This window comes from Acytostelium subglobosum, assembly GCF_000787575.1.
Source record: "Acytostelium subglobosum LB1 DNA, scaffold: scaffold17, whole genome shotgun sequence".
Lineage (NCBI taxonomy): Eukaryota > Evosea > Eumycetozoa > Acytosteliales > Acytosteliaceae > Acytostelium > Acytostelium subglobosum.
This window is the reverse complement of record NW_012236516.1, coordinates 68,865-95,113: the sequence shown is the minus strand read 5'-3', so window position 1 is coordinate 95,113 and position 26,249 is coordinate 68,865. Positions and strand designations below refer to the sequence as shown.

General features: G+C 46.0%; 9 protein-coding genes across 9 annotated transcripts; 6 read left to right on the top strand and 3 right to left on the bottom strand.

The window, feature by feature from the left end:
- Positions 1-86: 86 nt before the first annotated feature.
- Positions 87-3,638, bottom strand: SAMD00019534_080520 (hypothetical protein; the record flags this gene model as incomplete). Its single annotated transcript, XM_012896512.1, has 2 exons — positions 87-3,451; positions 3,608-3,638. 2 exons carry the CDS (start codon positions 3,636-3,638, stop codon positions 87-89), a joined length of 3,396 nt encoding a protein of 1,131 aa, XP_012751966.1.
- A 736-nt stretch (positions 3,639-4,374) lies between these two features.
- Positions 4,375-4,545, top strand: SAMD00019534_080510 (hypothetical protein; the record flags this gene model as incomplete). The annotated part of the gene is made up of 1 exon (XM_012896511.1): positions 4,375-4,545. One exon carries the CDS (start codon positions 4,375-4,377, stop codon positions 4,543-4,545), a length of 171 nt encoding a protein of 56 aa, XP_012751965.1.
- Positions 4,546-5,776: 1,231 nt separating this feature from the next.
- Positions 5,777-9,300, bottom strand: SAMD00019534_080500 (hypothetical protein; the record flags this gene model as incomplete). Its single annotated transcript, XM_012896510.1, has 2 exons — positions 5,777-9,153; positions 9,258-9,300. 2 exons carry the CDS (start codon positions 9,298-9,300, stop codon positions 5,777-5,779), a joined length of 3,420 nt encoding a protein of 1,139 aa, XP_012751964.1.
- Positions 9,301-10,205: 905 nt separating this feature from the next.
- Positions 10,206-14,001, bottom strand: SAMD00019534_080490 (hypothetical protein; the record flags this gene model as incomplete). Its single annotated transcript, XM_012896509.1, has 6 exons — positions 10,206-10,409; positions 10,490-11,996; positions 12,084-12,220; positions 12,288-12,473; positions 12,537-13,850; positions 13,951-14,001. The coding sequence occupies 6 exons, from the start codon at positions 13,999-14,001 to the stop codon at positions 10,206-10,208; spliced, it is 3,399 nt and encodes a 1,132-aa protein (XP_012751963.1).
- Positions 14,002-16,188: 2,187 nt separating this feature from the next.
- SAMD00019534_080480 (hypothetical protein) lies at positions 16,189-17,722 on the top strand (the record flags this gene model as incomplete). Its single annotated transcript, XM_012896508.1, has 2 exons — positions 16,189-17,336; positions 17,404-17,722. The coding sequence occupies 2 exons, from the start codon at positions 16,189-16,191 to the stop codon at positions 17,720-17,722; spliced, it is 1,467 nt and encodes a 488-aa protein (XP_012751962.1).
- A 568-nt stretch (positions 17,723-18,290) lies between these two features.
- On the top strand, positions 18,291-19,731 carry SAMD00019534_080470 (hypothetical protein; the record flags this gene model as incomplete). Its single annotated transcript, XM_012896507.1, has 2 exons — positions 18,291-18,348; positions 18,446-19,731. 2 exons carry the CDS (start codon positions 18,291-18,293, stop codon positions 19,729-19,731), a joined length of 1,344 nt encoding a protein of 447 aa, XP_012751961.1.
- A 1,088-nt stretch (positions 19,732-20,819) lies between these two features.
- SAMD00019534_080460 (hypothetical protein) lies at positions 20,820-21,235 on the top strand (the record flags this gene model as incomplete). The annotated part of the gene is made up of 2 exons (XM_012896506.1): positions 20,820-20,912; positions 21,005-21,235. The coding sequence occupies 2 exons, from the start codon at positions 20,820-20,822 to the stop codon at positions 21,233-21,235; spliced, it is 324 nt and encodes a 107-aa protein (XP_012751960.1).
- Positions 21,236-21,798: 563 nt separating this feature from the next.
- On the top strand, positions 21,799-23,245 carry SAMD00019534_080450 (hypothetical protein; the record flags this gene model as incomplete). Its single annotated transcript, XM_012896505.1, has 2 exons — positions 21,799-21,853; positions 21,963-23,245. The coding sequence occupies 2 exons, from the start codon at positions 21,799-21,801 to the stop codon at positions 23,243-23,245; spliced, it is 1,338 nt and encodes a 445-aa protein (XP_012751959.1).
- A 446-nt stretch (positions 23,246-23,691) lies between these two features.
- SAMD00019534_080440 (hypothetical protein) lies at positions 23,692-25,107 on the top strand (the record flags this gene model as incomplete). The annotated part of the gene is made up of 2 exons (XM_012896504.1): positions 23,692-23,752; positions 23,831-25,107. 2 exons carry the CDS (start codon positions 23,692-23,694, stop codon positions 25,105-25,107), a joined length of 1,338 nt encoding a protein of 445 aa, XP_012751958.1.
- Between the last annotated feature and the right edge of the window lie 1,142 nt (positions 25,108-26,249).

Below are 26,249 nucleotides of genomic sequence, written 5' to 3'. Positions count from 1 at the left end.
ATCTTTATTGAATGGATGGAATGAATGGAAAGAATGAAAGGATCAGCCAATCCAAATTGGATGGCGGCACAAGATTGATTGATTGATTAGTAGTAGGGCAACACGTCTGGCACTTGACAGAAGTTGCCATAGGGGTAGTTGACGATGGTGGAGGCGGGACAGTTGGCAGTGATGTGGTAGGAGAGCTGATCAAAGTAGGAGAAGGGCAAGTTGGTGTCGTAGACTGTGGCACCTGAGCGAGTGAACTCCTTGCGCAGTGGGTCAGTGATGGTGAAGTCGATGATCTTGACAAAGAGATGAGTCTGATCAAAGTAGTACTTGGTGCCATCGCCATTGATCACCTGATCGAGTGACGTCACTGGGGTCACAGTACGATTGTAAACATCCTCCCATGGATGCACGGTCCTCACATCAAACGTGGTGCCGGCTGGGAATGACATGGAGTAGAGCACCCAGTGTCCTGATGTGACCTGGAACACGTTGATCTTGTGCTTGGCGGGTGAGCCTTGGTTGACGTAGAGGTACCAGCCCATGTTGGAGACACCAGTGATACCAGGGTTCTGTGTGACGGGCATCGAGCGACGATCAGTGATGCCATGACCAAAGAGGTAGTACGTGCCAATGTAGTTCTCGGGAGGGAATCCATCGTTGATGTACTCGAGCAGGCCATCAATGAGCACGTCCATAGCAGCAATCTCGACCTCTGGTCGCTTGGGCGAGCAGATCCAGACGCCAAGTCCATAACGATTGAAAGAACAGTTCTCGTCGTGGTTCCACCAGTTGGAGTGCGAGCCGACCAGGGTCTTGTTTGGGTAGTTGAGGGTGGTGCTTCCATCCCAGTCGATGTAGTTGAAGAAGCGCGATGAGCCAGTGTTCTGAACAAAGTGGCCCATGATCTGGGTGGGGTTGACGTTGGTGTAGGTGATGTTGCGCACGGCTGAGATGCCCTGTGGCTTGTAGATGTCGGTGTGAGTGAGCGAGATGAACACCACGTTGTCTTCATCAATGAACTCGGCTTTGGGGTTGTGCTCGTAGTTCCTAAAGTTGATGTTGGTCAACAATGTCATGACCAATGTGTCATACATCATGAAGCCCTGACGATGGTACTTGGTGCCTTGAGCGAATGGGTTGCCAGACTTGCCATTGACGATGGCATTGTTGAGCCAGGCCATGCCAAAGAGTGATCCGGCACGTCCAACATCATGGCCCTCATACGTGTGGACCTCGACACGGTAGCCCCAATGGGACACAGCCTGGCCGGTGGTCAGGAAGGTCTTGGTGTTGTTGAATCGCAAGAATGTTGCCTGGCCAGTACCGTAGGTATCCAGGGTATCACGCTCATTCCTGCCAGAGACATATTGAAGCAGGTTGGCCTGATCAGGGTCCTCCCAGAGACGACCTCCAACATAGATACACGAACCGAATGGCCAGTAGTAACCGGTTGAGTGAGCGGTGTTGCCTTCGAACTTGATGAATGGACGCTCATGAGGGGCGATGTTGACTGTCCTGCTGGGTCCAATGGGCTTGATCAAATTGGGGATGCTGAAGCCACCCCATCCACCAGAGGCAGCATTGCCAATGAATGTGTTGTAACAGTTGGTGATGTAGAAGCCACTGGCTGTGATATCTGCTGGTTGGGCCAGACCGGTCTGTGCTGCGTAGTACTCGCCACTCTGTCCGTATCCATTAGCAGGTGCGAGAATGTAATGAATGAATGCCGCGAGGTTGTAGCTGAGTGTGTTGTTCTCTTCAACACCATCCTCAATGTAATAACAATGACCCGATGCATCATAGGCAACATTGTTTGAGACGGTGAGATTGTTGGTGGCGTGGATGGTGTAACAACGATAGAATGAGCTGACCACAGAACAATCAGTGATGTATGACTTCTTCACAGTCTTGGCCATGTGGAAATGGAATGGATAACGTCCAATGATGTTCTGTTGTCCCATGCGAGTGCCGGCCACACCAGCAAGTTGGGCCTCACCAGTGATCAATACATGTCCACCAAAGCTGCCAGTTGTGTCTGGTGCATGACTCTGAAGATTGATGCGACGAGACAACAGACCAACCTCAACTTGATACTCCAATCCAGCATAATGATAGAACTTGAGTGGTGTGGTGAACTGGACGACGCGACCATTGACTGCTGCGATGGTCAACACTTCATTCTCCAATGTGAAGTCATCTTCGATACGAGATGTCGTGATCACAACCTTTTGGCCAACCTCCCAGTTCACAGGGCTCTGAAGTGCGATCACATAGTCGCCTGGGAATGCGGTCTGAGCAAGACGTGACCATGTTGGTGTGTATTGCTTGCCATGAATGCTTGCGAATCCACCAGTGGGCACATAGATACCCTTGGTACCTACTCCCGTGCCCAGTGTGTTGGCTGTGGACTTTGCACCATGGAAGATCAATGTGATGTTGCCATTCATTCGACATGTTGAACTTCCAATCCAGAGTTGACCCTGAACGACAATGTCCTTCACTCTCACAGTGATATTGGCATCAGAGAAGATCAATTGACTTGTTGCTGGGATCACAATCTTTGAGTAGATCACATTGGAGTTGATTGAACATGATGAGATCAGTACTTTGGAGTTGGCTGGGAGTGTGATTGTCGAGGTTGGCGATGGCATAACTCCATTTGGCCAGATAGCTGGGTTGTGCCAATGCTTGAGACCGGTCTGATTGTGTGGACATGAGCTCAGACTCTGTGGTACGGTCGTCGTGGGCTGGTTTGGGATGGTAACCAGCTCGCTGTATGATGGGAGTAGAGGTGCGATTGTGATGGGGTACTCGGGGTAGGCCAACAAAGATGACTTGATGAACCAGTTGTACTTGACTACACTGGTGGTGAAGATCCAGCGCACGACTAGGATCGACGAGAGGATGTCTGAGGCGGGCGTAAACTTGTGGCTGAGTGCCATCCACTGCGTAGTCTGGGCGAGGTTGCCAGTGAACGTGTGTTGGTAGTAGACAGAGTCGAAGCCAGAGAGGTAGCGATCACCTACATCAACACCAGTGTCAAAGAGTGGGACGAGCATGAATGTGACATTGGCAAGGGTGTTGCCAAAGTCTGGTGCCTGGCCGCTGAGGAAGGTGAAGTTGAAAGTGTGCTCAACTCCGCCTCGAAGGTAGGGTATGGTGTCGCGTTGGACGAGGAACTGGGTGGATGGGTACCAGTCGAATGTTGTAAAGTTGATGGCACCGGCAACAGAGACACCGTTGGATGAGCCGGTGGCGGTCGAGAAGGCACCAGAGTTACCAAACTCGGTCCATGCTTGCCATTGGATGGGTGTGTTGAAAGTCAAGGTCTTGGCTGGGTTGGCCGTGATCACTGAAGGTGAAACTGGACCATTAGGGTTTGGCGCAGGGTCTCTCCAAGTAGCTGAAATCGAACATGTCTGTGCCAATGTAACAGTCAGCGTAACTGAAAGTACAAGAACTAATGAATGATTGATTGTTTGTTATTAATATATTGATTGATTGATCGAGTGGGTGTATGATTGAGTGATCATGTGATCACTTGAAGTGGTTGAAGTTTGGATTTTGTTAAACTGATTGGTAAGGAAGTAGATGGTTGGTTGGTAACGTAACATACATGAGAGTTTCAGAAGTTTATCTATCTTCATTTTGAACAACTAAAATATCAAGATAAATAGAATGATCAATGAGTGTCGATGAAATAATTGATCTTGAGGTGTCATTCGAGTCAATATGTCTCACAATATATACTTTATGATAATAGATATCTTCTTGTCTCTGACCTTCTACTTGGAATCAATCAATCAGATTCATTCGTCTAAGGACTTTGACACCTGTCGACTTTGGCACCCCTCCACATCTCGCCCCCACCAACGAGGACCAAACGCCAAAGGGCACTCTCAAGATGCCAGATATTTTGATGTACTAAACCCATCACATGTCAAGATTGGCAAGTCATGATTTGGGAAACCACAGACCGACCGACTTCAAAGGTGTTGTGGATGGATTGATGGCTTTCATTGGGTTGATGATGATCCTCATACTATTCGGCTTTAAAATGATGCAGCCACATCAAATGATGCGATATATTTGCCATCGTAATATTCATAACAACTAGACTGGGTTATCATTTATTTCATTGATCAATAGAATGGCAACACATCAGAGACTTGGCAAAACTGGCCATAGGAGTAGTTGTCAATGGTTGATGCTTGACAGTTGGTGGTGAAGTGGTACCCAATGCAATCAACTCCAATGTGATCTACTCAAAGATTGTGATCCCAGCAACAAGTCAATTTGATCTTCTCCGATGGCAACATCACTGTGAGAGTGAAGGACATTGTCGTTAAAGGTCAACTCTGGATTGGAAGTTCAACATGTCGAATGAATGGAAACATCACATTGATCTTCCTTGGTGCAAAGTCCACTGCCAACACACTTGGCACGGGAGTAGGAATCTATGTGCCAACTGGTGGATTCGCAAGCATTCATGGCAAGCAATACACTATTATCACCTCCTTTGATGAGATCACTTCTTTGAGCTCAATTCTGTGAGTCAAAGTGTTCATGAAATTTCATTAATAGGATTGAGAAGACATGCTTTGGGTGATGTTCACTTTGGTGAACTCAAACTTCAATTATTATATTTATCACTCCTTTACCTATCATTCACATACTACAACCATAGTTATAGAACAACAACAACAAAAGAAACAAAAACAATGAAAGATAAAGACACACTCACAAAAGAAGAGATAGAGAAAGTTGTGAGGTTGTTTTGGAAGACACCAAATGAGGTACTAAAACATCTCAATACAACTGAGGCTCGTGGTAAAGCAATAGATAGCACAACTGGAGCATCATGGAGTTTGGAAAAGAACATCATTGCGTGTTTAAGACCTCCAACTCACTTCTACTTTATCCAGTATGTATAATTCATTATCCAACACCCAATATATAGCAACAAGACAAATGATGTGATGACAACCATAACTAACTAACTAACTTAAATGATTGTTTAATTGATTGATTGATTGATTGATTGATTGATTTATTAGTTTTCCATATTATGACTATGATGTCATCGATAAGAAAGATGGAAAATGCAAGACTACACACCACCTCATCAAGGTAGGAATGACAGAGCTAGRAAGAGCCTGAAGAACGAGCCAAAGCGGTGATACAAAGTATCAAGAAGACTCCAGGTGGAAGACTCCACAAACCAATAATATTGTGGATAATGCAGATGCATCCCACTTGCACTGATGGTATTTTGGCGACAGAGAAGAGAGCAAGAAATGTAGGCATTAGTGTAGATAAAAAGTTTGCCAAATCATCATTGGGACTACCATGTCATACTGAATGGTGCACCATCGATTCAAACAAGATGAAAATGATCAATGATGCGATCATAAAAGAAAAGGCTAAAAACGGACTTCCCCTTGTCTACCCGACTACCTCTGTGCTGACAAGTCAAGGCGCTGAAGATGCAATAAGGTCTGAAGTTAAATGGAAAGCCTTCTGTACTAAAAAGTACAAGACAGCAAAAGAAACAACAACAACAACAACAAAAACAACAACAACAACAACAACAACAACAACAACAACAACAACAACAGCAAAATAGGACACAAAGAAGGTCAGCCACTCAACAAAGGTATTGCCATGTTGTCCATCCAGGATGGTACACCTGGACAACCATACTCCTGCACATAAATAATATTCCAAACTAAATCCACTGGCAATCAATTAGAGTTAGGATAATCATATTTATTTAGTTGAATGATTAGTAGTATGGCAACACATCAGAGACTTGGCAGAACTGGCCATAGGGGTAGTTGACGATGGATGATGCAGGACAGTTGGCGGTGAAGTGGTAGGTGAGCTGGTCGAACCAGATGTAGGGCATTGGGGTGTCATACACAGTGACACCAGAGCGAGTGAACTCGTTGCTGGCAGGGTCTGTGACGGCAAAGTCGACGATCTTGACAAACAGATGAGTCTGATCAAAGTAGTACTTGGTGCCATCACCATTGATCACCTGGTCGAGCGAGGTCACGACTGTGACAGTGCGGTTGCCATCGACATTCCATGGATGAGTGGTGGTGATCGAGAAGGTGGTTCCGGCAGGGAACGACATGGAGTAGAGCACCCAGTGTCCGTGTGGTACCTGGAACACATTGATCTTGTGTGTCACGGGTGATCCCTGCTTGACATAGAGGTACCAGCCCATGTTGGAGATTCCAGTGATGCCAGGGTTCTGTGTGGCGGGCATTGAGCGACGATCAGTGATGCCGCGACCAAACAGGTAGTACGTGCCAATGTAGTTCTCGGGAGGGTAGCCATCTTCGAGAGTGTCGTTGAAGTTGAGCAGACCGTCAATGAGCACGTCGAGGGCAGCCACCTCGACCTCTTGTCGCTTGGGCGAGCAGATCCAGACTCCAAGTCCAAAGCGATTGAATGAGCAGTTCTCATCGTGGTTCCACCAGTTGGAGTGCGAGCCAACCAGTGTCTTGTTGGGGTAGTTGAGCGTTGTGCTGCCATCCCAGTCGATGTAGTTGAAGAAGCGCGATGAGCCAGTGTCGGCGACGTAGTGGCCAAGGATCTGTGCGGCGTTGATGTTGGTGTAGGTGATATTGCGAGTGGCAGAGATGCCCTGTGGCTTGTAGATATCAGAGTGAGTGAGCGAGATGAAAACCACATTGTCCTGGTCAATCGAGTCGACCGTTGGGTTGTGGATGTAGTTCCTAAAGTTAATGTTGGTCAAGATGGTCTGCACCAGGGTGTCGTACATCATGAAGCCCTGACGATGGTATCCAGGACCTTGAGCGAATGGGTTGCCTGACATGCCATTGACGATTGCATTGTTAAGCCAAGCCTGGCCAAAGAGTGATCCAGCACGTCCAACATCATGTCCCTCGTAGGCAGTGACCTCGACACGAGTGCCCCAGTGAGAGATGGCCTGACCAGTGGTCAAGAATGCCTTGGTGTTGTTGAAGCGAAGGTAGGTAGCGTCGCCAGTTCCGTACACGTCCCATGTGTCACGCTCATTCCTTCCAGAGATGTACTGGAGTTGGTTGGCCTGATCAGGGTCCTCCCACAAACGACCACCAACATAGATGCACGAGCCAAAGGCCCAATAGTAGCCAGTGGAGTGTGCTGTATTGCCTTCGAACTTGATGAATGGACGCTGTTGGGGTACGATGTCCACGGTCCTGCTGGGTCCAATGGGCTTGATCAAATTGGGGATGCTGAAGCCACCCCATCCACCAGAGGCAGCATTGCCAATGAATGTGTTGTAACAGTTGGTGATGTAGAAGCCACTGGCTGTGATATCTGCTGGCTGGGCAAGCGAAGCATTGGCGGCATAGTAGTCACCACCTTGACCATAACCATTGGCAGGCACCAAAATGTAGTGGATGAAGGCGGCCAAGTTGTAGCTGAGTGTGTTGTTCTCTTCAACACCATCCTCAATGTAGTAACAATGACCAGATGCATCATAGGCAACATTGTTTGAGACGGTGAGATTGTTGGTGGCGTGGATGGTGTAACAACGATAGAATGAGCTGACCACAGCACAATCAGTGATGTATGACTTCTTCACAGTCTTGGCCATGTGGAAATGGAATGGATAACGTCCAATGATGTTCTGTTGTCCCATGCGAGTGCCTGCAACACCAGCAAGTTGAGCCTCACCAGTGATCAACACATGTCCACCAAAGCTGCCAGTTGTGTCTGGTGCATGACTCTGAAGATTGATGCGACGAGACAACAGACCAACCTCAACTTGATACTCCAATCCAGCATAATGATAGAACTTGAGTGGTGTGGTGAACTGGATAACGCGACCATTGATGGCAGCGATGGTCAACACCTCATTCTCCAATGTGAAGTCATCCTCGATACGAGAAGTTGTTATCACAACCTTTTGACCAACCTCCCAGTTGACTGCGCTCTGAAGTGCGATGACATAGTCGCCTGGGAATGCAGTCTGTGCCAGACGTGACCATGTTGGTGTGTATTGCTTGCCATGAATGCTTGCGAATCCACCAGTGGGCACATAGATACCCTTGGTTCCAACATTGGTGCCAAGTGTGTTGGCAGTGGACTTGGTTCCATGGAAGATCAACGTGATGTTGCCATTCATTCGACATGTTGAACTTCCAATCCAGAGTTGACCTTGAACAACAATGTCCTTCACTCTCACAGTGATGTTGGCATCAGAGAAGATCAATTGACTTGTTGCTGGGATCACAATCTTTGAGTAGATCACATTGGAGTTGATTGAACATGATGAGATCAACACCTTGGTGTTGGCTGGGAGTGTGATCGTGCCTGCTGGGGATGGCATGACTCCAGTAGGCCAGATTGCTGGGTTGTGCCAATGTTGTAATCCTGTCTGATTATGTGGACATGAGCTGAGGCTCTGTGGCACAGTAGTTGTTGGCTGATTTGGGATGGTCACCAACTCACTGTATGATGGGAGCAATGGTGAGATCGTGATGGGGTATGGTGGGTAGGAGATCGATGAAGACTTGATGAACCAGTTGAACTTGGTGACTTTGTCAGTGAAGATCAAACGCACGACCAAGACAGATGCGGCAATGTCTGAGACGGGTGTGAACTTGTGGCTGAGTGCCATCCATTGAGTAGTCTGACCAAACGTACCAGTGAATGTGTGTTGGTAGATGACAGATGTGAAGCCAGTGGTGTAACGGGAGTCGGCAGGGACATTTGTGTCAAAGACGGGCAGGAGCATGAATGTGACGTTGACAATGGTGTTGCCATATTGGGCTACTTGGCCACTGAGGAAGGTGAAGTTGAAGGTGTGCTCAAGGCCCGCCTTGATGTAGGGGACGGTATCGTGCTGAACCAAGTACTCATCAGCAGGGTACCAGTCATACGTGGTGAAGTTGATGGTACCAGCTACAGAGACACCATTTGAAGTGCCAGTGGCGGTAGTAAATGTACCTGCACTACCATACTCCGACCATGATTGCCATTGAGCAGGTGTGTTGAATGTCAAAGTCTTGGCTGGTGTGGCCGTGATGATTGGTGGGGACACTGGACCATTTGGACTAGGTGCCGGATCTCTCCAAGTAGGTGATATCGAGCAAGTCTGTGCCAAAGTCAAAGACAATGAAGCAACAAACAATGCCAATACTGTGGAATAGTTCCAAGATTGATTGATTGATTGAGTGTATTAGTTAGTGAATGATTGATATCATTTCCAGAACACCTGGAAACACTGTTATCCATCAACATACCAGCAAGATGTAGTCTTGGACTTGATGATGATCCTGACTTCATATTTGTTGTAGTGTTGTTGTTATTTGTTTAGATTGTGAACGAAAGATAACAAGTTTGAATTGATCACAACCATAGATGATCATTCCTATTAATAACAAATATCTTCCAACAACAACCACGTCAATAACATTATTTCGTTTGGAACATGCATCACTGAGTTCTGTCGGTTGACCAATGAAGGGGTTGTTGAACGGGTATCAGACCTTGGATATCTGGGGAAACAAGGGGGGACATGTGACCCTTGGAGGATAGGTCACATCGAACGTCCAGTCTTAAGATGCGTCAGGGCAAGTTCATGTTCAAGAAGGGAAGGGAACAGTCAATCAAAAAAAAAACAGATAATAATAGTCAGAGCTCTATTCCATCAATCAATCGTGCATAACCCAGACTTGCAGACCTTGCACACCACACTCGATCACTCAATCAAGGTCGAGTCTCGACCATCCAATCCAAACCACGAACCCATTCGTCGAGGTAGATATTATCATAAAACGCGGTAGGCGATAGGGCACGGGTTGGACCAATAACCGGGGATGACCACATGTCATGGCACCCCTTGACTGGTGAGTCTTGTCTGATTGTTGTTGTTGTTCATCGTCTTGTGGACTGGTTGACTGGACGTACGTTCATCCCGATCAAGGTGGCGAGTGAATGTCCGGACAGGACTAGATAGTCATTGCATGTTGGTGATTGATTGACACTGGTATCGCATTGGCAACAAATAGGTAGGTTGGTGTACACTGGTAGAGGCGAGGGCCAGGGTGTGTTGGCCTTTGCATTGCCTTGGGGGGAGAGGTTTATTAATAATGTAAGCAGGAGGTTATGATTTGTTGTTGACGACAACGACATGATGAAACTTTAAGATGATGATGGTGATGGGATGAACGAATGAATGAACTTTCAGGCTACTTGTTGGAGACGACATTCATGTTCTTGGAGCCGACTGACAGCACCTCGACCCATGCTTCCAAGTCCTCCTTCTTCTCGGCGGCGAATGTATACAATCTGGAGTTGGTCACCAGTGTGAAGGCGAATGGTTGCTTTGGCTTGGGTTCGACAATGAGTGAATAGAACATCCTCAAATCGATCGTTGCTCTTGGCTTCTTCATCTGATTGTTCGCATGTGGGTGAGGGTTGGATTGTTAGTTTATGGGTTTGATTGGATTGATTCCAGTTCAGAATGACTTACCTTCTTCTCGCTCTTATAATAGTTCAATACACCATCTTTGTAGAAGAAGATGTATCTCTTCCAGTTGGGTGACTTTGATGAGCTGCCAGCCTTCATGAGGTAGCCGTCCATCTCGCGTCTGATCTCCTTCCTTGGCTTGTCGAGGAACACTGACTTCTTGCGCTCATAAGGTGGTGGCACATGAGAGCCAAGCTTCCATGTCGATCCATTGGCATCCATCATCTCGCCATCAGCTGACATTGTTGTTGTTGTTGATGTAGTGGTATCTTGCTGTGTCTGTGATTGCTGTGTCTGTGCTTGTTTGTCTGATTGTTGCTGCTGTTGGTCTTGCTGCAGGGCTGAGGCATGTGCTTCGTCAGCACTGACGACTATGTCAACTGTTGTTGGCACTGGCTCAACCTTTTGGACGTCAGCAACTACCTCTGCCTGCTTGTCCTGAACGGCTGGCGCGTCGACAAGTGCGGACGATGGCTCGGAGGTTGGGACAACATCGCTTGGCATGATCTGCAGATACTTGGACATGATCCATGTCTTGCGCAGCTCATACGAGTCCCTTGACGATGGACGCAGCAAGTGAGATGGTACATTCTTCTCATACTTTTGGTTGGCCTTGTTGTTGTCGATCGACTTGAGGATGTCGGCCACGCCGTCTGTGAGCGAGGAGGACAATCCGCGCAGCGACTTGAGCTGGGACACTCCATTGGGGAAGCGTTTGTGGATGGACGAGCAGTCGACACAGAGTGCGACACCGTATGTCGTCGAGACCCACGACACCTCAGTGGCGCCACAGTCGGCGCAGTTTAGCGCAGACTCTTGTGTCTTGGCTTGGGCGGCGGCCAGCTGGTGCTGGAGGTCGAGCGACTCGAGACGCTTGCCGATCGAGCGACGGATCAGCGAGATCCAGTGCAACACGGTGACCAGGTCCTCGCAGGAGAACAGGTAGATGCGCTGTGGTGTCATCAGTTGGAAGCAATGTGGGTGGTCGACGGCCTGCTGCACCAGCTTGACCGACGACAGCAACAGGTTGATGCACTTCATCTTCTTGGGCTCGTCAATGTCATGGTAGTAGAGTGCGCACTGCTTGAGATAGAACTGCTTGGACTTCCACTCCATCTCATTGAACTGCTTGCGGATGACGCCCGCCTTCTCGGGCTCGGTGACGGCGCCCTCAAAAGGCAACGATGTGAGCTCCTCGTAGTCAGTGACGAGGGAGCGTAGCTTGCTGCGCTGCTTCTCGAGCAGCTGCGAGATCGACTCGTCAATGTCGCTGACCCAGATCATCTTCTCGGTCAGTGTGCTGGCCGACAATGTAATAGAGGTGGTCATGATACCAGTGGAGTTCTCGCCGCCGTTCACTTCAATGTCAACCAATCTAAATGAGAATGGCAATGGGGAGTCGCCCAGGTCTATAAGCGACGCGCGTCCCAACTTGTAAGACAGCACAAACTTAAACTTGCCCTCCTCAATCGTCTGTGTATTCCTCTGATTCTTTGTCTCCTTCAATGACCTGTCGAGTGTTGGCGAGTGAGGCGGAGGGGTTAGTCGCTGTTTCCGTGTGGCGAGTGTGGCGCGTGTAGCTCGCGGAGACACATACTTTGCAAGACTCTTGTTCTCTGTCTTGATCAACAAGTCGTTGAAGAGGAAGAAGAAGTAGATCTTGGAGTTACCCTTCTCGTCCAGGCATGTGAGTGGTCCCTTCCTCACGTATCTACGATGTGGCTCAGCAAGGTTCTAAGTCGGAGGGCAGGGTATGTTAGCTACTTGTACGTGTCACCCTTGCAATAAGTTTGTTACATACCTCAGTCATACCGACCAAGTTGTTCTGGATCTTGAGCACTTGTATCAGGTTCTCAGCCTCTCTCTTCTTCTCATTGACGTACTCGGCCACGTCCTTCATCTTCTTGAGTGCGACTGACAAGTTCTCATAGTCAGCATGCGACTCATTAGTGAACTTGACCAAGTCCTGTAGCAGCATAACATATCTCTGTAGGTTGTCGTGTCAGAAGTGATTGAACGATTGGCTAGAGTGGTAGTCGAGAGTACATACGGGAATCCTTTGGATTGGCATGATGAGCAATGAGGCAAGGTCCAGACCCATGCACTTCTCAGAGGCACGGTTGGTCTCGAGCAACTTGACAAACTTCTCGTTCTGTGCACGACACTCGGTGATGCAGGTGATTGCCGCGTTGTAGTTGTTGACGTAGATGGTGTAGACCTTGAAGTACTCGGTCATCTCGCTAAAGATCATGCCCATGGTGGTCTCCTTGCCACTGCTGAAACGGTTCTCCATCTTGCCCAGCAGCTTGACGTTGACGTTGTACACGACGGACACCTGCGAGAAGATCTGGCGCACCTGCTGCTGTGTCAACAGCTTCTCACACTCGTGCAAGTAGCACTCGATAAGCACCGACAGACAATGCACGTACTTCTTCTCCGTGGCCAGGATCTCCTTGATGATCTCGTTGCGACGGAACAGTGGATACTGCTTGAACAGGCGCTTGCGCTCCATGCGACCCTTGGTGCGCGCCTGCACCTTGGTCAGACCGCGATAGGCCTTGGCGTTGGTGGTAAAGTGCGCCTCGTAGTCGCGCAGACGCAGACGGTACTTGGTGATGAGCTCGCGCCAGCGCAGACGGCACAGCCATCCCCTGATCACGGCCTGCGCCTTGACCAGCAGACGGACGCTGTACACGTGGCCGGCAAACTCGAATGTGCCCATGGGGATCATCAAGCTGCCGCTCTTGATCTTCCTGATGATGCCGCGGTCCACACGCACGTCTGGCGACGACACCATCTCGCTCATTGACTTTGACTGTTTGATTGCCTCGCGCTGGCTTGTGGCGCCAGTGGCAGTGAGTGGCTGGAGGGTGGTGGTGGGCGCGAGTGAGTAGCGCGACATGTACGACACGTCGTCGTTGTTGGTTGTGACGCTCGTGGACTTGTTGGCAAAGATGGCCAACGATGGCTGTTGCTGGTGTGGCAGCTGAGAGGTGGTGGAGGCTGTGGACGACGCGTCCGCCTCGGCCTCGGCCTGGCTGGCCAGGAGGGCGTTGGAGCGAATCTTTTGGATCAACAGGAAGCTGATACCCATGATCTGTTTCAAGTTGCCGTCGACAATGTCCTTGGCGTTGATGCCCACCACCTTGATGCCAAACACCTTCTCCATGAAGCCGAGTGCAATCACTATGTTATCGATCTTGTGCTGCAAGAACTTTGGATGGCGCACATAACGCACCACCTTCTTTCCCGAGATAATCTCGAGCAAGTTGATCAGCAACACTCCATCCGAGAAGTCTGTCGACAAATTATGCACGGCCAATGATCTCTCTTGCAAATGGCTATTGATCCATCCTGTGAATGACTTTTGGAGTGTGGTGGGCGAGTGTGTGGATGGGTGTGTTAGACGACTCGCAAGTGATCACCATGGAATGGTTCCAGACCCCCATCACCCAAGTACATACATCTAACTGTATTACATCCCAATTTGTTTGGGAACCTGATACATATGACATTACTGACTAATTATATATATATTTTGAGTCGTTCCAGGACTCTCTATCTCCAAGTAATATCCTTCTCCTATAATACAATAATGTTATAAATATACCTGTCTTGTGTTCTCCTGTTAACTAATGATTGAATGAATGATTATAAGTATGGGAATGATGTTTGGATTGATTGTTATGTTGTTGGGTTGGGTTATGTTGAGTGAATGATTGGTGGGAGTTGGTCTTTTGGACTCTTGCGTGTGGTGTGACTGAGTCCGATCGAGTTGTTGCGTTGATCAGACAAGAGTGTGTGAGGGTGTGTGCGTGTGTTTGAGTGAGCGAGTGTGTTGTGTTGGTGATTGGCAATCATAAATCGACGTCGTGTGAATGAATGAGTGATTGGGTATGCGCATGAAAGTGTAATGTTGTTGCCTCAATAAATCAAATCAATCAACCAACCTTTATATGAATCACACAGCAACAGCAGCAACCAAGTTGTCTTGTTTACTAATAGATATCAAAAATATAAATAATATGTAATAGATATATATATATATATAAATAACTAACAACGAGATTATATGTTTAGTTTTGATTGTGATTTATGTTGAAATGATTGAATGAATGAAGGATAGTAGTTATTGTAATGGTCTTCAGTCAGAAGGGCATTCAACAAAACATCGGTGTCGCTTTGATCAATCAAGGCACTCACATACAGGCAATCACAGGTGACACCAACACAAACCCCCCTAACAACCAAACAAATCTAATTACCACACTGTTTTTGATCAAAAAACTAGTGGGCATACCAGATTAACTGACATCTATTGATTTCAAATAAAATTGGATCGGATGGGCAGAGAATAATCCTCTGTCCAACAAATCGGTCATATGAAGTTATTTGTTTGAGTCGAAGAAATAATGAATTAGATAGATTGATTGATTGAGTTCATCTTTGGATGAACTGATCTTTGGAGCTGATCCAAGTTCAATCGACTAAAGTCAGATATTTCTGTGGTGGTATTTGATCAATTATTCAATCAATAAGTTAATTGAGGGCTACATAATATGATTCGGCAGTACTACACTTTGGGATCACCATGTTGTCGTATTGTCATTCATGATGTCAACAACACAGTGTTTGGTTGTTATTACTCAAAACACCAAAGTGTGTGACTCTATGTCAGTCAGTCAGTCAGACCCATTCAATCTTTATTGACGACCATGTACTTGACACACACACATCAGACCTCTCTTCAAATAATAAGTAGTTTTTCAAAGGAATGGACATTATTATTGTTGTAAAATAATACATCCTATCCTGATATATATAATGAGGGTCGATGAATGGTATGGTCACCAACTCGGAATAATATAGATATATATTTACCAATATAAGTAAGCACACATAAATATATATCTTAAACAAGTTTGTGTCAAGTAGTGTTGTGTCAACCACAAACCAACCCCACCACCATCCAATCAATCAATCAAACATCTATCCTATCTGTCCATCGCAAAGGGCCATCTTCAAAACATTCACCACACACATTCATACAGATACACATTAGTAGTAGTGTTAATATAATAGTAATAATAATAATAATACTTCATCATTCATTGTTGTAATCAATTAATCAACTCAATCAATCAATCAATCAAACAAATCGTCATCAACCTAGTGCGTGTGTGTTGCAATCAAACTTGGGAAATTCGTTAAGCCAAGCCAAACAGTTGTTTAAGATAACGAGGTTAGACTTGCATGCTTGTTAAAGAGAGTAGTAATAGAGTAGTACAACCCCTTATAATAATTAATCATTCATTCATTCAATATTATTACAACAAACAATCAATCAAACAATTCGATAATCATACTTCAAGACAACTCACCTCACTCACCTCACTCAACTGCCTCAATCATTCAATCAATCAATTAATCATTGATTGGTGACTAGAAGAACTTAAAGTTATCGTAATAACATATTCAGAGGTATGACTCTTGTTTGCAAACATCACTTTGAACATGAGGATGCTGGTTGGTTGGTTGGTTGCTTGGATGGTCCTAGGATTGAATGATGAATGAATGGTCGTCATCCTGGGATATTTAGACACCACCCAGTACAGCCTGTCGCCACGCCACGTGACACACTCACTCACTCACCATCACTCACCTCTGTACAGAGAGCAGCAACATCGAACTAGGACAACAAGATGATGGAGGACACCATTATAAAAGAGGACTTTGATTCATCCGACGAAGAGGATATTGAAAGCCCTGACGACACTTTAGACGGCAAGCCAAACCCAACGCGACCAACAATGGACAAGTCACTGGCAGCCAAGATGTACATCGAGCAGTACTATATGAACCAACAAAAGTCGGCCAAGCAGCGACTGTCGCGCCGCAAGGACCTCGAGGAGAAGATGGGCAACATGAAACTGACGGCCAAGGAGCAGAACGACATGATCAAAGAGCTGGACAAGAAGGAGTCCGACTACAACCGTCTGAAGCGCATCAAGCTAAAGCGCTCCGACTTTGACCTGATCAAGGTGATTGGCCGCGGCGCCTTTGGCGAGGTCAGTCTGGTGCGCAAGAAGGAGTCGGGCGAGCTGTTCGCCATGAAGCGTCTCGTCAAGTCAGAGATGCTGAAGAAGGAGCAGGTGGCGCATGTGCGTGCCGAGCGCGACGTGCTGGTTAACGCTAACAACGAATGGGTGGTCCGTCTTTACTTCTCGTTCCAGGACGAGAACTACCTCTACCTTATAATGGAGTACCTGCCTGGCGGCGATATGATGTCCTACCTGATCAAGTACGACATCTTCTCGGAGGACCAGGCTCGCTTCTACATCGCCGAGACGCTGCTGGCCATCGAGTCGGTGCACAAGCTCGACTACATCCATCGCGATATCAAACCCGACAACCTATTGCTGGACAAGGATGGCCATGTCAAGCTCACCGACTTTGGCCTGTGCACGGGCTTCCATCGCATGCACTCGTCAGAGTTCTACAACAAGCTGGTCGGCGATGCCATGACACTCAAGATGAAGCTGGTCACCGAGACCCAGATCACACAGACAGAGAGGATTGCGTCGTGGAAGAAGACGAGGAGAGAGCTGGCATACTCGGCCGTTGGCACGCCAGACTACACAGCACCAGAGGTGTTCTTACAGATTGGCTATGGCAAGGAGGTTGATTGGTGGTCACTAGGTGTGATCCTGTATGAGATGGTCATTGGACATCCACCATTCCTCTCGGAGGACACTACACAGACATGTCTAAAGATTCTGAATTGCAAGGAGACACTCCAGTTCCCCGACTACTCTGGCGCATCCAGCGATTGTATAGACTTGATTAAGAAGTATGTAGTTGACATGGATACATTGTCCTAAAGGCACATCCACTAACCTCAACCTCACTTCATTAAGGTTGGTTTGCGAGAAGGACAGACTGAGTAATGCAGATGCGATAAAGAGACATCCATTCTTTAGGGGCGTGCAATGGGATAAGATACGAACACAAAAGGCACCGTTCATACCGGTGCTAAAGAGTCCGACTGACACGTCCAACTTTGACGACTACGAGCCAGAGCGTCTCGTTGATGAGAGCCCCAGGAAATCAAACCGTCTTGGCAAGGCGATCAATGAGAAGGACCTGGCCTTCATCGGCTACACCTACAAGGGCTTTGACGCAGTGGACAAGTCACCCAATCACAATCGCAGGAATGTCGAAACCATCTTTAAGTAGGACAGGTCCTCGCGCGACTTTGGCTTGCCAACTGGTAGTTGTCGCCAAGCAATGTACATTTTTGAATATTCAATCCAACATCATCCTCTCCCCTATTCCATCAATACCATACCTACATCCATCCTCCTCCTCCTCCTCTCTCCTATCCAATCAATGGCTGTAATAAATACCCTTGATTGTTCGCGAACGTTTGTATCTTTGTGGCTGTGTGGCGAGACGGTAACACGGAAACTTGGTAACTCACGCACGAGATTTGATTTCAAGTTCATCATTAATCAATCAATCAATCAATCAATCAGATACACGAACTGTGATAATGGATACACTTCAATATACATTGCTACAACATATAGTATCGTTCATGCCATGCGATGTAGATCGTATGGTGTTGTCAATGGTCTGTCGTCGACTGTTTGTAGAAAGACATGGATATCTATCATTCAACACTGGTGCACTACCTTTATACAGTACATACAAAGAATACAATGTTAAGCCTCGATCTTACTTTAACATCATTAACGATCAGGTGTGCAAGAGCAAGCCACACTCAATCTGTGTTCATGCATGCATGGTTGGTCATCGATGCTACGGACCACCCGGTCGTTTCGATCGATATTACTACATCGGTATGTATATGTCGTGTGATTGATGGATGGATGAATGAATTGAACCTGACACATTCATTCATTCATTCATTCATTCAATCGTTGACAACAACGACAGATGATGAACACTGGCAAGAGGAGGTGTTGGCGATGAAGAATGTTGGCTCGATAACGCTCAGAGAGTGCTCGATTGTGCCATTCAACAAGATGTTCTGGACTGAGATTGGGACGTTCATGGCCGAGATGTCATCGCGCTCAGTAGACTTGTGGATGGTGTTGTTGGCCGAGAGTGGTGAGGATGCCCCGCCACAGTTGGAACATCTTCCCCTGTCCACGATACTGTTGGAGCTCAAGGGTGCTCATGAATATGGCGCGGAACGCGTATGGTTTGCTAGATTGCCACGAACACTCAAACGTCTAGACCTCAAGGGTATCGTGGTTATGGACCTCTTTGACGCTGGGGTCATGGACCTGCCCTCATGCCAAACTATCAAAGGTTGGAGCAAAAGCTTACCCTCATCAAATACCTTGCCCGTCAATCTCAAAGAGATATCATTCTCAGACAACTTTACCGGTCCGATTAGCAGCAATAACCTCCCGCCACAGTTGGAGTCCATCACGCTTGGCATGGGAGTCCGTCATCCACTCATCAACCTTCCGGCGAGCGTTACCAAACTATCGTTGCCACATGGGTATGAACAACAGATCAATCACGCGCCTCTATTGAGCCTGATCTACAAGCGCGGACCCTCAGTGCCAGACCTCGTCTGTCCCTCACTCACATCACTCGAGTGTGAGAGCGTGGGCATCAAGGAACTGTCGCGCATCCATTCGGCAGCGTTCCCTAAGCTCACGACACTCAAACTTGGCAGGATTGATGAAGATTGTTGGCGCGGCCCTCTTGACCTCTCCACATTGCCGTCGACACTCCGCCATCTTGAGATATCGGCCTGCGGACCAATCACTGGACTTCCAAGCGAGCTCGACACGTTGATGATGTCCTGCACTGAGGAGTTTAGGATCACAAGCTCATCCACATTGCCACAATCACTCAGATCATTGTCAATGCATCAGTATGCACATGCTTTGATGTCTGGTGACATCCCATCCAACTTGGTCTCGCTCTGTCTCACACTTTGTCGACATTGTCCACATCCAGGAGTACTGCCAACATCCTTGAGAAGGTTGGAGCAGTATCGAGCTGAGCCACCTGATCATCTAGCTGACATCCTGGCCTGTACAACATTGATTGACATCAATCTACATGGAAGGAATCACGGTGGCTTGTTAGAACTACGTCGCATCAACCAATCACTCTTCCTCAACTACTCTGTTCACCTACCAAACTTTGGATTCATCGACACCAATGCCATCCTATCAAAGTACAAAGTTGCAAAGCATTGAGTGATTGAAGATACTTTGAATAGTTGTTGGAATCATTCCACCACACACATATACAGATAATATTATTGATCATTACAATAATATAACCACCAGGCTGTGGCTGTAGGACTTACCTGGTGAATGGTCCATTCATCATTCATTCATTCTTTTAAAGAGTGTAGGCGACACTCTACAGCTCGGGATGTCATTGGAGTAGTATTTGGAAATGTCTCCTCGTTTGATCGCGGGGATGAACAAGATTTATCTTATGACTCATGGCAGCACGTTAAGTTAATCATACATTTAATGGGCAGTTGTAGTAGTAGTCTGCACTTCATACCACTACACAACACATCATTAGCCACCTAACATAGTAATATGCACAAGACTAAGTAGTGGGCAGGCAAGGCAGGGCTCAGACTCGTGAGTCTTGAAGTATCTTCCTCCGAGGATATTCGGGTCTTCATTCATTGAGTGTTTGAAGTCGAATTGGCAAAGACCAACTCCAACATGTTCATTGCCAATACTTACCTACCACTACCGAGCAGACTAGTAAGGACGAAGGTTGTTGACGCGTACCTCATTGAGTCCAAACTCGGAGGTGTAGACTTCTCCTTGGAGAGATCAAACTTGATTGATCTTGACGATAACGATCACCCAACAATTATATAATTATTACAAATAACTTTTGTTATATCTACTTCAGCACCTCTCAACGTGCAATTTCAGATACTTATTACTGTGTGTGATTGATGGGGATCACTTCGGCAATTGAAAATGATCAAAATGCCGATGTGATGGAGTGTGAGTGAAATGTGGGGGGTGTCTTCCCGTCACACGCCATCACCCATCACCATCACCAAGTCACACACCTTCCGGGCTACTGACACTGAGAGACAGTAACACATTCGGAATTGAAATATCCGCGGCCCCTACTATGGGTACGTTTGCGATTGTTTTGTACTGCAGAAAGGTCTACTGCTGCAAACGATGATCCATCCATCCAAAACAAGGTGTACAACAACTTTATAAAATGCAAGGTCCTTACCCTCAATCTACATCATTTAATCAATCAATCAAATAATCATTTATACACATATAATAATACAATGAAGGCCTCAACTATCATCCTTGCTGCTTTTGTCATCGCTGCTTTCCTCGTTGCTTCCATCGCTGCTGAGGGTCCATGGACCTTGGAGCCAGTAAGTGTCCATCACTCCATCACTCAATCAATCAATCATAAGATCAATCACTCACTCATACTCAATCAATCAATCTTACTTCATTACTTTAGGGCGAGTCCAAGTCTGGAATCAACACCTGGGTCTGGCCAAGAATGACCACCGTCGGAGTTAAGAACGGAAACACCACCGAGGGTAGACTGAGAATGCAGGCTGGTCTCTCCCCAGAGGAGGAGGACGATATCTCACCAATGTCCACCGTCACCTACGAGAGAGACTTTGGAGCATTCCCACTCACCGTCACCAACGTTGGTTTCACCATCTTGACCATCTGGACTGCCTAAACGCACCCCCTCGACACGTGTGTCGTCCAGTATCTGCCTCTGATCCATAGCCACTCACGCTCTTGGATCAATGGATGGTGACGCGACCACATCATTACATATACATAAATACATTTACAATCGATTTGAATGTATCTATCGATCAAACTAATCATAGTGCGGACAGAGTCGTCTGTCCATCATCGATATGTTGATTGTTGATTGATTGAGTGAGTCTGTCTTGTCCCATAAATTAACTGTTTTGCTCACTTCCAGAAACATGTTAACTTTGGAACTGTGTGTGTTCCAAACTCATTCAAATTAGAAACAGATAAAGAGATAAGATACAGATAGATAACATGTTGGATAGACTTCAATTCACATTGTTACAACGTATTGTGTCATTCATTGATCGTGATGCTGATCGTTTGATGGTGACATTGGTGTGTAGACATCTGTTTGAATGTAGACATAAATACCTTTGCTTCAAATCAATCAAATCCATAGCTCGTTCCTACAATGATCAAGATGTCAAACTACAATCATATCGTGATATCATCCGCAATCAAATCAACAACAATGGAATGTCAACTGTATATGCCTACACAGCGACTAGTGTGACAAACATGATGTCTTTGGGTAAGTAAGTGATGGTGTGTTGGACAACATCACATCACATTACATCATATTAAACAGACTTGGAATGAATGAATGAATGAATGAATGGATAAACATCAAATAATAATAGATCTAAGAAGTGACAACTGGACGAAACACGAACTGTTGAGAGCGAATAGAATTGGTCGCATTGTATTCGTAGAGTCAGATGTAAAGAATACGTTGGATTCAACATTCTGGAATAACAACATGGACTTTATTGCTGAGATGTTTGCTCGATCAGTCGAGTTAATGTTCCACATGGGGCGCCAACTCACGTTCTCATTGAGTCATGTGCCATTGACGGTGATGGTTATTCAACCTGGCCCTGATGATCGGTTGCCCAATGCCAACATGTTCCCACGCACATTGACTGAGCTATCAATTGGTGGAGAGTTCAATACAATGCTCTGTGATCTCCCAGACAGTCTGACAACACTAAGGATTCAATCGAGAGCATGGGACCAGCCAATTGCACCAGGGGCACTCCCACCCCGTCTCAAGAGATTATACTGTGGCAGAACATTCAATCAACTGATAGCCGATAAAACATTCCCAAGAACACTTGAATATGTCCAGTTTGGTTATTCATTCGACAAACCACTCAACAGCAACAACCTTCCCGAATCGGTCACCGATATCTCTTTTTTTAGATACAGCCATCCATTCAGTCATCGTACGTGTGTCCGTCTTGATATGGGCGGGACTTCAAAGTTTGCTCATGGCTTGGTGTTCCCCAGCCTCACACACTTGCGGACAAAGGTGGATCCTGCTGTTCTGATCGCATCCTCATTCCCATCACTCAGAACACTTGATTACTCTGGATGGTGCCACTACCTGGTGGACTACTCGACACTTCCTCACACACTGACTGAGCTGACGACCCATGAGACGCGACCAATCGTATCTTTCACTCAAGGTCTCCATACATTGGATATTCGATGTGAGTCTGGCTTCCGAATGACCAACACGACATTGCCTCAATCACTTCGAACACTGACACTAAGGAGCTATCACCATCCCATTGAGGCCGCTTTGTTTCCACCATCTCTAACATCACTCAATGCCATCAAATGGACACATCCTCTTCATCCAAACCAACTACCTCCTTCAATACAAATGGTGAGCATCATTCACAACCATGAGAATGGTGATCAACATCTGGAGCAGATGTTGGCATCGACATCATTGTTCCACATCAAGATTAATATACGATCGATTGGACGTGTGTTCGCCATTGAGCTCTGTCGAATCAGTGACACACTCTTCCTCAAGTATGACAGGTCCATTCTCAGTCAGGTCACTGAATGCTCATTCATCGGCATAGACTCCATAATGGCAATGTACCATAAATCAAAAGTTGCGCCAACTTAAAAATGATCGTGTGGATTGATCGATGAATGGGACTTCCCACATAATCAATAAATCAATCAAATAAACATTATACAGATACAATGACATCATTCAGTTAGGAACCATTCAATCCCTCACCCAATCAATCATTCACTGGAATCATTCCAATTCCCACTCACTCAACTACCTCAAATCAATCAATCAATCAATGATTGGAGATAACGATGGATACACTTCAATTCAGATTGATACAACATATATTGTCATTCATTGATCGTGATGCTGATCGTTTGATGTTGACATTGGTTTGTAGACGTCTGTTTGAATGTCGGCACCAATATCTTCGCTTGAACGAGGTCAATCACAGTCACCAATTGACTCACAGAGCATATTTGTACAACGATCAAGATGTCAGACTTCAATCATATCGTGATATCATCAGGTATCAATTCAACAACACTGGAAAGATGTTTGTGGAGGTCAATGCTGTGACTCCCAAAAGCAAGACTAATGCCATTGCATGTATAGGTAAGTCATGTGATGTGATATGAAGTGATGTAAAGTGATGTGATCTGAGCGGCCATAGTAACAAACAAACAAACTAAGATGGCAAAAGTGCTAAATGGATGAGTCACAGACTATTTAGAGAGAACAACGTTGGACACATAAAGTTTATAGAGTCTGATGAGTATCCATTCGATGCAACATTCTGGAACAACGCCAATGTCAACTACTTTATGGCCGAGATGTCAGCTCGATCAGTCAATTTGTCATTCATTATGTCACGCAATGTAATTGGGACATGGCGCAATCTCACATTCTCATTGAGTCATATCCCATTGACATCATTGGAGATACAACTGGGCCCAGATGATCAGATGCCCAACTTCAATATGCTCCCAAGCACATTGACTGAACTATCAATTGTTGGCGAAACCTTCTCAACACCTGGTGCTCTGCCAGACACTCTAACATCATTAATGTTTAATGTGAATGTGCCCATTGCACCAGGAACACTCCCGCCTCGCCTCAAGAGACTAATCTTTGGCAGAGCATTCTATCAACCAATTGCCGATGGAACATTCCCTCCAACCCTGGAGAGTGTACACTTTGGTCCATACTTCGATGAGCCACTCACCAGCACCAACCTTCCTGATTCGGTCACCGATGTCACTCTGATCAATGTAAGATACAGCCATCCATTCAGTCATCGCGCATGTGTCAAACTTCTGATGCAAAGTGATGCTACATTTGCTCCTGGCATGGTCTTTCCCAACCTCACGCAATTGGAAACACAAGTGAGTGCTGATGTTCTGATCTCATCCACATTCCCAGCACTCAGATCACTTGATTACCATATTTGGAATTACCTTGAGATGGACTACTCGACACTTCCTCACACACTGACCGCACTACATACGCATGTCGCGCGACCAATCAAATCATTCCCTCAAGGACTCGATAAATTGAAACTCCGTTGCGGGTCTGGCTTCAGATTGACCAACACGACTTTGCCTCGATCACTTCGATCACTGTCACTCAAAAGCTATCGACATCCAATCGAAGCCTCAATGCTTCCATCAACAATTACATTACTTACGACGATCAGTTGTGAGAGCGAGCTTGATCCAAGCACAATTCCACAGTCCATTCATACATTGACCATCAGATTCCAAAGGAGTTTGACTGATGAACATATGGCACAGGTGTTGGCCACAACATCATTGTTCTGCATCAATGTTGAGGGCTGGAGGGAGTTCAAAATTGAGCTCTATCGAATCAGTGACACACTCTTTCTCAAGTATGACCAGTCCATTCTCAACCGTGTAACTGAATGTGCATTCATTGACATTGACTCGATCATGGCACTATTCCATAAATAAAAAATATTGGACCGATGGGTTGGGAACCAATCAAACACATTCCAATCACGCACTCACTATATGTGATCAAAGGAGGATTGGAACCTAGGTTCCAATCAAACAAAGGTCATTGGTTGTTTATATCAATCAATGTGGAATGGGGAGGTTAAACTCGCTGGTCTCGTAGGGGTGGTTGCCTCTAATCTTGATTCCAATGATCATGTGGGGTTGGCCCGCAATACGTCCTGCCCAGGGATAAGTCTGGATAAGGGGAGCCAATGACATGCATTCGATACTCCTATGGTTGGAGAAAGACCAATATTGATCGGTGTGATCAAAGACTCTTACACATCCCAAGATACCCAAAATAGTGTGGATGGTCTTCACAAGCCTGTCCGGTCTACATCGGACTGGGACATCTTGATTGATCCTGGACATCACACCTTCAAGGTTCCAGGACCGGATGTAGACCACTCTGGGCCACATTATATGATCATCGACCAACTTATAAAGTTGTGGATCATTGAGGTTCAAGGGGAGTCAATTCCTTATTATGAATCGGAAGACCTCAGAGGTAAAAACCTTAATGATATCTAGGTAAATGTATTATATTAGTATAGGTTATCATTAATATTGATTGAAAAGAGAGATAGTAATTGTGCTTACCTTTACGAAGTTCAGACATTCTATTTGTTGTAATATTTGTAATAAAGTTTCTTAGATTATTGATGGTTTTATGAATGAACTCTTGATAGGCTGTATTTATAGGTACTTGGTGGTTGATCTGAAAGATAGACTGATGTGTTGTCTATGTTTGATGAGCTTTCTGGGGTAGTATCAATATCGTTTGTTTGTAAGTTCATTGATGGAGGAACAGTAATAAGCGATAAGAATAGAGAAACAAATGACATTCAATCAATACTTGGGGTCTTTTGGACCTTGGAAAGCAACTCAGACACCAATCTCAAGTAGTTTGGGGGCAAACTTAAAAGGCAATCAGTATAACCCTTTAAGTTGTCATGAGAATTAAGTAGAATATATATCCTTGAATGAATATTAATTATTTCACACCGAACCAATCTCCCTTATTTTGACAAAAGTTGCTCATATTAATATTATCTGGTTGAACACGGTTGTGATCAAACCCCAATCATAAAAAAGAA